The 14,174-nt window shown below is 43.4% G+C and overlaps 1 protein-coding gene across 2 annotated transcripts in view; it reads right to left on the bottom strand.

The window, feature by feature from the left end:
• Window positions 1-13,693, bottom strand: part of c4h8orf34 (chromosome 4 C8orf34 homolog) — a 175,209-nt gene extending 161,516 nt beyond the window's left edge. For both annotated transcript variants that reach the window (XM_052504950.1, XM_052504954.1), the window contains exon 1: window positions 13,373-13,693. In XM_052504950.1, the coding sequence (XP_052360910.1) occupies window positions 13,373-13,441 (69 nt within the window). In that variant the 5' untranslated portion in view covers window positions 13,442-13,693. The remainder of the gene's footprint in view (window positions 1-13,372) is intronic.
• Between the last annotated feature and the right edge of the window lie 481 nt (window positions 13,694-14,174).

The raw sequence follows: 14,174 nt of genomic DNA, 5'->3' as shown, positions 1-14,174 counted from the left end.
ATGTGAGTTTATAGCTCTATAGTCACGCTAGCAGGGAGCAGTGATGTGAGTTTATAGCTCTATAGCCATTACACTAGCAGGGAGCAGTGATGTGAGTTTATAGCTCTATAGTCACGCTAGCAGGGAGCAGTGATGTGAGTTTATAGCTCTATAGTCATTACACTAGCAGGGAGCAGTGATGTGAGTTTATAGCTCTATAGTCACGCTAGCAGGGAGCAGTGATGTGAGTTTATAGCTCTATAGTCATTACACTAGCAGGGAGCAGTGATGTGAGTTTATAGCTCTATAGTCACGCTAGCAGGGAGCAGTGATGTGAGTTTATAGCTCTATAGTCATTACACTCGCAGCGAGCAGTGATGTGAGTTTATAGCTCTATAGTCATTACACTAGCAGGGAGCAGTGATGTGAGTTTATAGCTCTATAGTCATTACACTAGCAGGGAGCAGTGATGTGAGTTTATAGCTCTATAGCCATTACACTAGCAGGGAGCAGTGATGTGAGTTTATAGCTCTATAGCCATTACACTAGCAGGGAGCAGTGATGTGAGTTTATAGCTCTGTAGTCACACTAGCAGGGAGCAATGATGTGAGTTTATAGCTCTATAGCCATTACACTAGCAGGGAGCAGTGATGTGAGTTTATAGCTCTGTAGTCACACTAGCAGGGAGCAGTGATGTGAGTTTATAGCTCTATAGCCATTACACTAGCAGGGAGCAGTGATGTGAGTTTATAGCTCTGTAGTCACACTAGCAGGGAGCAATGATGTGAGTTTATAGCTCTATAGTCATTACACTAGCAGGGAGCAGTGATGTGAGTTTATAGCTCTGTAGTCACACTAGCAGGGAGCAGTGATGTGAGTTTATAGCTCTATAGCCATTACACTAGCAGGGAGCAGTGATGTGAGTTTATAACTCTATAGTCATTACACTAGCAGGGAGCAGTGATGTGAGTTTATAGCTCTATAGTCACGCTAGCAGGGAGCAGTGATGTGAGTTTATAGCTCTATAGTCATTACACTAGCAGGGAGCAGTGATGTGAGTTTATAGCTCTATAGTCACGCTAGCAGGGAGCAGTGATGTGAGTTTATAGCTCTATAGTCATTACACTAGCAGCGAGCAGTGATGTGAGTTTATAGCTCTATAGTCACACTAGCAGGGAGCAGTGATGTGAGTTTATAGCTCTATAGTCACGCTAGCAGGGAGCAGTGATGTGAGTTTATAGCTCTATAGTCATTACACTAGCAGGGAGCAGTGATGTGAGTTTATAGCTCTGTAGTCACACTAGCAGGGAGCAGTGATGTGAGTTTATAGCTCTATAGTCATTACACTAGCAGGGAGCAGTGATGTGAGTTTATAGCTCTATAGTCATTACACTAGCAGGGAGCAGTGATGTGAGTTTATAGCTCTATAGTCATTACACTAGCAGGGAGCAGTGATGTGAGTTTATAGCTCTATAGTCATTACACTAGCAGGGAGCAGTGATGTGAGTTTATAGCTCTATAGTCATTACACTAGCAGGGAGCAGTGATGTGAGTTTATAGCTCTATAGCCATTACACTAGCAGGGAGCAGTGATGTGAGTTTATAGCTCTATAGTCACACTAGCAGGGAGCAGTGATGTGAGTTTATAGCTCTATAGTCACGCTAGCAGGGAGCAGTGATGTGAGTTTATAGCTCTATAGTCATTACACTAGCAGGGAGCAGTGATGTGAGTTTATAGCTCTGTAGTCACACTAGCAGGGAGCAGTGATGTGAGTTTATAGCTCTATAGTCATTACACTAGCAGGGAGCAGTGATGTGAGTTTATAGCTCTATAGTCATTACACTAGCAGGGAGCAGTGATGTGAGTTTATAGCTCTATAGTCATTACACTAGCAGGGAGCAGTGATGTGAGTTTATAGCTCTATAGTCATTACACTAGCAGGGAGCAGTGATGTGAGTTTATAGCTCTATAGTCATTACACTAGCAGGGAGCAGTGATGTGAGTTTATAGCTCTATAGTCACGCTAGCAGGGAGCAGTGATGTGAGTTTATAGCTCTATAGCCATTACACTAGCAGGGAGCAGTGATGTGAGTTTATAGCTCTATAGTCACACGAGCAGGGAGCAATGATGTGAGTTTATAGCTCTATAGCCACGCTAGCAGGGAGCAGTGATGTGAGTTTATAGCTCTATAGCCATTACACTAGCAGGGAGCAGTGATGTGAGTTTATAGCTCTATAGTCATTACACTAGCAGGGAGCAGTGATGTGAGTTTATAGCTCTATAGTCACACTAGCAGGGAGCAATGATGTGAGTTTATAGCTCTATAGCCATTACACTAGCAGGGAGCAGTGATGTGAGTTTATAGCTCTATAGTCACACTAGCAGGGAGCAATGATGTGAGTTTATAGCTCTATAGTCATTACACTAGCAGGGAGCAGTGATGTGAGTTTATAGCTCTATAGTCATTACACTAGCAGGGAGCAGTGATGTGAGTTTATAGCTCTATAGTCACACTAGCAGGGAGCAATGATGTGAGTTTATAGCTCTATAGCCATTACACTAGCAGGGAGCAGTGATGTGAGTTTATAGCTCTATAGTCACACGAGCAGGGAGCAATGATGTGAGTTTATAGCTCTATAGCCACGCTAGCAGGGAGCAGTGATGTGAGTTTATAGCTCTATAGCCATTACACTAGCAGGGAGCAGTGATGTGAGTTTATAGCTCTATAGTCACACTAGCAGGGAGCAATGATGTGAGTTTATAGCTCTATAGCCATTACACTAGCAGGGAGCAGTGATGTGAGTTTATAGCTCTATAGTCACACGAGCAGGGAGCAATGATGTGAGTTTATAGCTCTATAGCCATTACACTAGCAGGGAGCAGTGATGTGAGTTTATAGCTCTATAGTCATTACACTAGCAGGGAGCAGTGATGTGAGTTTATAGCTCTATAGTCACACTAGCAGGGAGCAATGATGTGAGTTTATAGCTCTATAGCCATTACACTAGCAGGGAGCAGTGATGTGAGTTTATAGCTCTATAGTCACACTAGCAGGGAGCAATGATGTGAGTTTATAGCTCTATAGCCATTACACTAGCAGGGAGCAGTGATGTGAGTTTATAGCTCTATAGCCATTACACTAGCAGGGAGCAGTGATGTGAGTTTATAGCTCTATAGTCATTACACTAGCAGGGAGCAGTGATGTGAGTTTATAGCTCTATAGTCACACTAGCAGGGAGCAATGATGTGAGTTTATAGCTCTATAGCCATTACACTAGCAGGGAGCAGTGATGTGAGTTTATAGCTCTATAGTCACACTAGCAGGGAGCAATGATGTGAGTTTATAGCTCTATAGTCATTACACTAGCAGGGAGCAGTGATGTGAGTTTATAGCTCTATAGTCATTACACTAGCAGGGAGCAGTGATGTGAGTTTATAGCTCTATAGTCACACTAGCAGGGAGCAATGATGTGAGTTTATAGCTCTATAGCCATTACACTAGCAGGGAGCAGTGATGTGAGTTTATAGCTCTATAGTCACACGAGCAGGGAGCAATGATGTGAGTTTATAGCTCTATAGCCACGCTAGCAGGGAGCAGTGATGTGAGTTTATAGCTCTATAGCCATTACACTAGCAGGGAGCAGTGATGTGAGTTTATAGCTCTATAGTCACACTAGCAGGGAGCAATGATGTGAGTTTATAGCTCTATAGCCATTACACTAGCAGGGAGCAGTGATGTGAGTTTATAGCTCTATAGTCACACGAGCAGGGAGCAATGATGTGAGTTTATAGCTCTATAGCCATTACAGTAGCAGGGAGCAGTGATGTGAGTTTATAGCTCTATAGTCATTACACTAGCAGGGAGCAGTGATGTGAGTTTATAGCTCTATAGTCACACTAGCAGGGAGCAATGATGTGAGTTTATAGCTCTATAGCCATTACACTAGCAGGGAGCAGTGATGTGAGTTTATAGCTCTATAGTCACACTAGCAGGGAGCAATGATGTGAGTTTATAGCTCTATAGCCATTACACTAGCAGGGAGCAGTGATGTGAGTTTATAGCTCTATAGCCATTACACTAGCACGGAGCAGTGATGTGAGTTTATAGCTCTATAGTCACACTAGCAGGGAGCAATGATGTGAGTTTATAGCTCTATAGCCATTACACTAGCAGGGAGCAGTGATGTGAGTTTATAGCTCTATAGTCACACTAGCAGGGAGCAATGATGTGAGTTTATAGCTCTATAGCCATTACACTAGCAGGGAGCAGTGATGTGAGTTTATAGCTCTATAGCCATTACACTAGCAGGGAGCAGTGATGTGAGTTTATAGCTCTATAGTCACACGAGCAGGGAGCAATGATGTGAGTTTATAGCTCTATAGCCACGCTAGCAGGGAGCAGTGATGTGAGTTTATAGCTCTATAGTCACACTAGCAGGGAGCAATGATGTGAGTTTATAGCTCTATAGCCACGCTAGCAGGGAGCAGTGATGTGAGTTTATAGCTCTATAGTCATTACACTAGCAGGGAGCAGTGATGTGAGTTTATAGCTCTATAGTCATTACACTAGCAGGGAGCAGTGATGTGAGTTTATAGCTCTATAGTCATTACACTAGCAGGGAGCAGTGATGTGAGTTTATAGCTCTATAGTCACACTAGCAGGGAGCAGTGATGTGAGTTTATAGCTCTATAGTCACGCTAGCAGGGAGCAGTGATGTGAGTTTATAGCTCTATAGTCACACGAGCAGGGAGCAGTGATGTGAGTTTATAGCTCTATAGTCACACTAGCAGGGAGCAATGATGTGAGTTTATAGCTCTATAGCCATTACACTAGCAGGGAGCAGTGATGTGAGTTTATAGCTCTATAGTCACACGAGCAGGGAGCAATGATGTGAGTTTATAGCTCTATAGCCACGCTAGCAGGGAGCAGTGATGTGAGTTTATAGCTCTATAGCCATTACACTAGCAGGGAGCAGTGATGTGAGTTTATAGCTCTATAGTCATTACACTAGCAGGGAGCAGTGATGTGAGTTTATAGCTCTATAGTCACACTAGCAGGGAGCAATGATGTGAGTTTATAGCTCTATAGCCATTACACTAGCAGGGAGCAGTGATGTGAGTTTATAGCTCTATAGTCACACTAGCAGGGAGCAATGATGTGAGTTTATAGCTCTATAGTCATTACACTAGCAGGGAGCAGTGATGTGAGTTTATAGCTGTATAGTCATTACACTAGCAGGGAGCAGTGATGTGAGTTTATAGCTCTATAGTCACACTAGCAGGGAGCAATGATGTGAGTTTATAGCTCTATAGCCATTACACTAGCAGGGAGCAGTGATGTGAGTTTATAGCTCTATAGTCACACGAGCAGGGAGCAATGATGTGAGCTTATAGCTCTATAGCCACGCTAGCAGGGAGCAGTGATGTGAGTTTATAGCTCTATAGCCATTACACTAGCAGGGAGCAGTGATGTGAGTTTATAGCTCTATAGTCACACTAGCAGGGAGCAATGATGTGAGTTTATAGCTCTATAGCCATTACACTAGCAGGGAGCAGTGATGTGAGTTTATAGCTCTATAGTCACACGAGCAGGGAGCAATGATGTGAGTTTATAGCTCTATAGCCATTACACTAGCAGGGAGCAGTGATGTGAGTTTATAGCTCTATAGTCATTACACTAGCAGGGAGCAGTGATGTGAGTTTATAGCTCTATAGTCACACTAGCAGGGAGCAATGATGTGAGTTTATAGCTCTATAGCCATTACACTAGCAGGGAGCAGTGATGTGAGTTTATAGCTCTATAGTCACACTAGCAGGGAGCAATGATGTGAGTTTATAGCTCTATAGCCATTACACTAGCAGGGAGCAGTGATGTGAGTTTATAGCTCTATAGCCATTACACTAGCACGGAGCAGTGATGTGAGTTTATAGCTCTATAGTCACACTAGCAGGGAGCAATGATGTGAGTTTATAGCTCTATAGCCATTACACTAGCAGGGAGCAGTGATGTGAGTTTATAGCTCTATAGTCACACTAGCAGGGAGCAATGATGTGAGTTTATAGCTCTATAGCCATTACACTAGCAGGGAGCAGTGATGTGAGTTTATAGCTCTATAGCCATTACACTAGCAGGGAGCAGTGATGTGAGTTTATAGCTCTATAGTCACACGAGCAGGGAGCAATGATGTGAGTTTATAGCTCTATAGCCACGCTAGCAGGGAGCAGTGATGTGAGTTTATAGCTCTATAGTCACACTAGCAGGGAGCAATGATGTGAGTTTATAGCTCTATAGCCACGCTAGCAGGGAGCAGTGATGTGAGTTTATAGCTCTATAGTCACGCTAGCAGGGAGCAGTGATGTGAGTTTATAGCTCTATAGTCATTACACTAGCAGGGAGCAGTGATGTGAGTTTATAGCTCTATAGTCATTACACTAGCAGGGAGCAGTGATGTGAGTTTATAGCTCTATAGTCATTACACTAGCAGGGAGCAGTGATGTGAGTTTATAGCTCTATAGTCACACTAGCAGGGAGCAGTGATGTGAGTTTATAGCTCTATAGTCATTACACTCGCAGGGAGCAGTGATGTGAGTTTATAGCTCTATAGTCATTACACTAGCAGGGAGCAGTGATGTGAGTTTATAGCTCTATAGTCATTACACTAGCAGGGAGCAGTGATGTGAGTTTATAGCTCTATAGCCATTACACTAGCAGGGAGCAGTGATGTGAGTTTATAGCTCTATAGTCATTACACTAGCAGGGAGCAGTGATGTGAGTTTATAGCTCTATAGTCATTACACTAGCAGGGAGCAGTGATGTGAGTTTATAGCTCTATAGTCATTACACTAGCAGGGAGCAGTGATGTGAGTTTATAGCTCTATAGTCATTACACTCGCAGGGAGCAGTGATGTGAGTTTATAGCTCTATAGTCATTACACTAGCAGGGAGCAGTGATGTGAGTTTATAGCTCTATAGTCACACTAGCAGGGAGCAGTGATGTGAGTTTATAGCTCTATAGCCATTACACTAGCAGGGAGCAGTGATGTGAGTTTATAGCTCTATAGTCACACTAGCAGGGAGCAGTGATGTGAGTTTATAGCTCTATAGTCATTAAACTAGCAGGGAGCAGTGATGTGAGTTTATAGCTCTATAGTCACACTAGCAGGGAGCAGTGATGTGAGTTTATAGCTCTATAGTCATTACACTAGCAGGGAGCAGTGATGTGAGTTTATAGCTCTATAGTCATTACACTAGCAGGGAGCAGTGATGTGAGTTTATAGCTCTATAGTCACACTAGCAGGGAGCAGTGATGTGAGTTTATAGCTCTATAGTCACGCTAGCAGGGAGCAGTGATGTGAGTTTATAGCTCTATAGTCACACGAGCAGGGAGCAGTGATGTGAGTTTATAGCTCTATAGTCATTACACTCGCAGGGAGCAGTGATGTGAGTTTATAGCTCTATAGTCATTACACTAGCAGGGAGCAGTGATGTGAGTTTATAGCTCTATAGTCATTACACTAGCAGGGAGCAGTGATGTGAGTTTATAGCTCTATAGTCACACTAGCAGGGAGCAGTGATGTGAGTTTATAGCTCTATAGTCATTACACTAGCAGGGAGCAGTGATGTGAGTTTATAGCTCTATAGTCACACTAGCAGGGAGCAGTGATGTGAGTTTATAGCTCTATAGTCATTACACTAGCAGGGAGCAGTGATGTGAGTTTATAGCTCTATAGTCATTACACTAGCAGGGAGCAGTGATGTGAGTTTATAGCTCTATAGCCATTACACTAGCAGGGAGCAGTGATGTGAGTTTATAGCTCTATAGTCATTACACTAGCAGGGAGCAGTGATTTGAGTTTAAAGCTCTTTTGTCACGCTAGCAGGGAGCAGTGATTTGAGTTTATAGCTCTATAGTCACGCTAGCAGGGAGCAGTGATGTGAGTTTATAGCTTTATAGTCACGCTAGCAGGGAGCAGTGATGTGAGTTTATAGCTCTATAGTCACGCTAGCAGGGAGCAGTGATGTGAGTTTATAGCTCTATAGTCACGCTAGCAGGGAGCAGTGATGTGAGTTTATAGCTCTATAGTCACGCTAGCAGGGAGCAATGATGTGAGTTTATAGCTCTATAGCCATTACACTAGCAGGGAGCAGTGATGTGAGTTTATAGCTCTATAGTCATTACACTAGCAGGGAGCAGTGATTTGAGTTTAAAGCTCTTTTGTCACGCTAGCAGGGAGCAGTGATTTGAGTTTATAGCTCTATAGTCACGCTAGCAGGGAGCAGTGATGTGAGTTTATAGCTTTATAGTCACGCTAGCAGGGAGCAATGATGTGAGTTTATAGCTCTATAGCCATTACACTAGCAGGGAGCAGTGATGTGAGTTTATAGCTCTATAGTCACACTAGCAGGGAGCAATGATGTGAGTTTATAGCTCTATAGCCATTACACTAGCAGGGAGCAGTGATGTGAGTTTATAGCTCTATAGTCACACGAGCAGGGAGCAATGATGTGAGTTTATAGCTCTATAGCCACGCTAGCAGGGAGCAGTGATGTGAGTTTATAGCTCTATAGCCATTACACTAGCAGGGAGCAGTGATGTGAGTTTATAGCTCTATAGTCACACTAGCAGGGAGCAATGATGTGAGTTTATAGCTCTATAGCCATTACACTAGCAGGGAGCAGTGATGTGAGTTTATAGCTCTATAGTCACACGAGCAGGGAGCAATGATGTGAGTTTATAGCTCTATAGCCATTACACTAGCAGGGAGCAGTGATGTGAGTTTATAGCTCTATAGTCATTACACTAGCAGGGAGCAGTGATGTGAGTTTATAGCTCTATAGTCACACTAGCAGGGAGCAATGATGTGAGTTTATAGCTCTATAGCCATTACACTAGCAGGGAGCAGTGATGTGAGTTTATAGCTCTATAGTCACACTAGCAGGGAGCAATGATGTGAGTTTATAGCTCTATAGCCATTACACTAGCAGGGAGCAGTGATGTGAGTTTATAGCTCTATAGCCATTACACTAGCACGGAGCAGTGATGTGAGTTTATAGCTCTATAGTCACACTAGCAGGGAGCAATGATGTGAGTTTATAGCTCTATAGCCATTACACTAGCAGGGAGCAGTGATGTGAGTTTATAGCTCTATAGTCACACTAGCAGGGAGCAATGATGTGAGTTTATAGCTCTATAGCCATTACACTAGCAGGGAGCAGTGATGTGAGTTTATAGCTCTATAGCCATTACACTAGCAGGGAGCAGTGATGTGAGTTTATAGCTCTATAGTCATTACACTAGCAGGGAGCAGTGATTTGAGTTTAAAGCTCTTTTGTCACGCTAGCAGGGAGCAGTGATTTGAGTTTATAGCTCTATAGTCACGCTAGCAGGAGCAGTGATGTGAGTTTATAGCTTTATAGTCACGCTAGCAGGGAGCAGTGATGTGAGTTTATAGCTCTATAGTCACGCTAGCAGGGAGCAGTGATGTGAGTTTATAGCTCTATAGTCACGCTAGCAGGGAGCAGTGATGTGAGTTTATAGCTCTATTGTCATTACACTAGCAGGGAGCAGTGATGTGAGTTTATAGCTCTATAGCCATTACACTAGCAGGGAGCAGTGATGTGAGTTTATAGCTCTATAGTCACACTAGCAGGGAGCAGTGATGTGAGTTTATAGCTCTATAGTCACGCTAGCAGGGAGCAGTGATGTGAGTTTATAGCTTTATAGTCACGCTAGCAGGGAGCAGTGATGTGAGTTTATAGCTCTATAGTCACGCTAGCAGGGAGCAGTGATGTGAGTTTATAGCTCTATAGTCACGCTAGCAGGGAGCAGTGATGTGAGTTTATAGCTCTATTGTCATTACACTAGCAGGGAGCAGTGATGTGAGTTTATAGCTCTATAGCCATTACACTAGCAGGGAGCAGTGATGTGAGTTTATAGCTCTATAGTCACGCTAGCAGGGAGCAGTGATGTGAGTTTATAGCTCTATAGTCACGCTAGCAGGGAGCAGTGATGTGAGTTTATAGCTCTATTGTCATTACACTAGCAGGGAGCAGTGATGTGAGTTTATAGCTCTATAGTCATTACACTAGCAGGGAGCAGTGATTTGAGTTTAAAGCTCTTTTGTCACGCTAGCAGGGAGCAGTGATTTGAGTTTATAGCTCTATAGTCACGCTAGCAGGGAGCAGTGATGTGAGTTTATAGCTTTATAGTCACGCTAGCAGGGAGCAGTGATGTGAGTTTATAGCTCTATAGTCACGCTAGCAGGGAGCAGTGATGTGAGTTTATAGCTCTATAGTCACGCTAGCAGGGAGCAGTGATGTGAGTTTATAGCTCTATTGTCATTACACTAGCAGGGAGCAGTGATGTGAGTTTATAGCTCTATAGCCATTACACTAGCAGGGAGCAGTGATGTGAGTTTATAGCTCTATAGTCACACTAGCAGGGAGCAGTGATGTGAGTTTATAGCTCTATAGTCACGCTAGCAGGGAGCAGTGATGTGAGTTTATAGCTTTATAGTCACGCTAGCAGGGAGCAGTGATGTGAGTTTATAGCTCTATAGTCACGCTAGCAGGGAGCAGTGATGTGAGTTTATAGCTCTATAGTCACGCTAGCAGGGAGCAGTGATGTGAGTTTATAGCTCTATTGTCATTACACTAGCAGGGAGCAGTGATGTGAGTTTATAGCTCTATAGCCATTACACTAGCAGGGAGCAGTGATGTGAGTTTATAGCTCTATAGTCACGCTAGCAGGGAGCAGTGATGTGAGTTTATAGCTCTATTGTCATTACGCTAGCAGGGAGCAGTGATGTGAGTTTATAGCTCTATAGCCATTACACTAGCAGGGAGCAGTGATGTGAGTTTATAGCTCTATAGCCATTACACTAGCAGGGAGCAGTGATGTGAGTTTATAGCTCTATAGTCATTACACTAGCAGGGAGCAGTGATGTGAGTTTATAGCTCTATAGTCACACTAGCAGGGAGCAGTGATGTGAGTTTATAGCTCTATAGTCATTACACTAGCAGGGAGCAGTGATGTGAGTTTATAGCTCTATAGTCACGCTAGCAGGGAGCAGTGATGTGAGTTTATAGCTCTATAGTCACGCGAGCAGGGAGCAGTGATGTGAGTTTATAGCTCTATAGTCACGCTAGCAGGGAGCAGTGATGTGAGTTTATAGCTCTATAGTCACGCTAGCAGGGAGCAGTGATGTGAGTTTATAGCTCTATAGTCATTACACTAGCAGGGAGCAGTGATGTGAGTTTATAGCTCTATAGTCATTACACTAGCAGGGATCAGTGATGTGAGTTTATAACTCTATAGTCATTACACTAGCAGGAAGCAGTGATGTGAGTTTATAGCTCTATAGTCATTACACTAGCAGGGAGCAGTGATGTGAGTTTATAGCTCTATAGTCACGCTAGCAGGGAGCAGTGATGTGAGTTTATAGAGCTATAGTCGCTCTCTCTCTATCTGTATCTATTTCTCTCCCTCTCTCTCTCTCTCTCTCTCTCTTACCCTCCCACAAAAACATGTCCCGGCGCAACACAACACACACTCAGTTTTGTTACCGCAGATGGTGTATGTGTGTGTGTGGAGGAGCCTCGGGAGAAACAGTCTGTGTTTGTGCGGCGTCGGTGTCTCCCTAGCATCTGAGGGTTAATCTCCCCATCTGACCCTCTCATTAGATATGACTCTACCGTCTACACAACCAGCAGGACTGACTCTTCTAGCTGGGATATCATACCAACACAGTCTAGAGAAACAGCTAATGTGTCCCAAATGGCACCATCTCTGCTACATAGGGTTCCATTTGGGATGCAAACAGGCATGACTGACTCTTCTAGCTGGGATATCATACCAACACAGTCTAGAGAAACAGCCAATGTGTCCCAAATGGCACCATCTCTGCTACATAGGGTTCCATTTGGGATGCAAACAGGCATGACTGACCCTTTTTATCATACCAACATGATGGGGTGTGGTAAGCACAACTGTCGTTATAGTAACTCAGACTGATACATTTAAAGGAGGAATCTACCAGAATAAAACCAGTTATTATGCTGCTACCGACTGGGCACAGACGTCATTTTGATGTCATTTTGGTTGAGTTGTCAACTAACGTGAAATCAACAAAACATTTCACCATTTCATTGGATTTAGTTAATAAGTTGGGTGAAAATTCATCACATTGAATTTCATTGGTTGAAATGGCATTGAAACAATGTTGATTCAACCAGTTTTGCCTAGTGGGTAGTCATTATGCGCTACTGTAAAACTGTATCTGTAGCTGTATAGCTGTGGTAGTCAATACTGTCATTAACTCAGACTGATACACAACATTCAAACAGACGTCAATGAAAACCAGAAGACAACAGATTCACACAGACATGCAAACCTTCCCACACACTTAAATCAGTACCCCTTCAGGCAGATGCCTTGCAGCAATTCTCTCTTTATTCTGCACATCTGCATGTTCCAACTCAGCCTATATACTGTACGATAGCACCTACATTAACTCCCTACACAAACAGAAAGGTCGCTAGGTAGAGAACAACACTCTCCGGCCAAACAGCCATATAGATGCAGTACACTATTTTAATATGGTCAGACGGTAGAACAGGCAATGATCTCAAGTCAAACATTACTGTAGCAGGTGAAATGCAATGATCATTTTGTGATGAAGGATGAGTGAGATGATTTACCTAATAATGTATCCTTCCATTCTATTAGACTATGTCTCACTTTTAATAGTGCTTTTGTCTATAAAAACAAAGCATTATTGCTTCTCTTCAGTGAACATTTGTGCCGCTTGGAACCTCCAAGCACAGTGTCAGTGTGATACCTCAGTTTATCCCGACCGCTTTTACCTAGAGCTCCACAGAATGATATTGCCCACTTTGTGCTGCCTGTAAACCCGTCGGGACCTTTCAGAAACATCTCTCTCTTTCTAATCATAGGGGGGTGGATGCCTACGACCAGGACATGCATGCTTGGTAGCCAGGGAAAGTATGCGACAAGACAACCACTACTGGCTACCTTATAATGATATTTTCCAATAGCTACATTTACAGAGAGTGGGTTTCGTACTACAATCTTGCAGGCAGATCGAATCTGTGATGATGATCGTTATCAGGCAGAAAGGGGTGCGCTCTCTGTATTTTCCAATTCAATGCAGGGAGAGGGTCTTGTAATTTCCATACATGTATAACCTAGTTTTTATATCTAATAGTACGCGCTTTCATGTAGGCTATTTTATCAATCTAAGTTTCTACATTGAAACCAAAGCATAGCCTTACGATGCTGATAAATTGCAGGCTTGCAGCAAAACATGCGTGTCCCATTCAATGCCATGCACAGGTGAAATATGCTAGTTGAAATGAAGAATGCACTAACCTCAAACAGCGGTCCAATTTTATTTTTCTCCAGATAGGACTGAATTCTTGACTGCTGTTGAGACGCCATGAAGAAACTATACGTCTTGCATTAAACGTAAATGATTTGAAAATAAACGTTGGGGCAATCCCATACATTCATTAAAATAGGTAGCCTATACGAGAGTCGAATTCAAACACCTTTAAGAACTACAACTGTAGCCAAGTGCACACAGCGAGAGAAAACCGCACCAGATATACAGTAGGGGCGTCAAGAGCGGTGGGTTTGCTTCACCGCACCGCGCATAGTGGAAAGTAGCAGGTACTCTCGCGCTGCGCTTCGCTCTACTTGGTTTACTACACAGTAGCACCGGACCATGCTCAGCGCGACGCTTGAGTGGCTCCCTAGCGACCGCTTCATGCTCCAAGCCAATGGTAAAGATAGTTACTTGACAGTGATTAGGGATCTTTCGCTCATTGGCTGAGAGTGGTATCAGTGGATGAGAGGGTCCCTCCTCCAGATTGTTTACCTATCTCGCAGTATTTAAAGGTCCGGATGGAAGACAGATGTGAGAAACAGGACAGTGCGGTTTTTCGCGCAGCTGTACTGACTGTAGGCTCAGGCTAGGGCTACACAGGTGTGCTTGTTCAAAGTTTGGCGGGGGCATGATTCGCATAGTTAGTTCTTAAAATGCGCTGGTGCGCACTCCTCCTGTCATGTAACCTACAAATGTTTTGCACATGCTTATGCATAAGTGGGAAACAGATGTCACCAGCCTAATTGCTTGCCAATGCCATGTATCTTTATGTGGGTGGACTGAGAT

The sequence above is a fragment of the Oncorhynchus keta genome, chromosome 4 (genome assembly GCF_023373465.1).
Source record: "Oncorhynchus keta strain PuntledgeMale-10-30-2019 chromosome 4, Oket_V2, whole genome shotgun sequence".
Lineage (NCBI taxonomy): Eukaryota > Metazoa > Chordata > Actinopteri > Salmoniformes > Salmonidae > Oncorhynchus > Oncorhynchus keta.
This window is presented reverse-complemented; position numbering and strand designations above follow the sequence as displayed.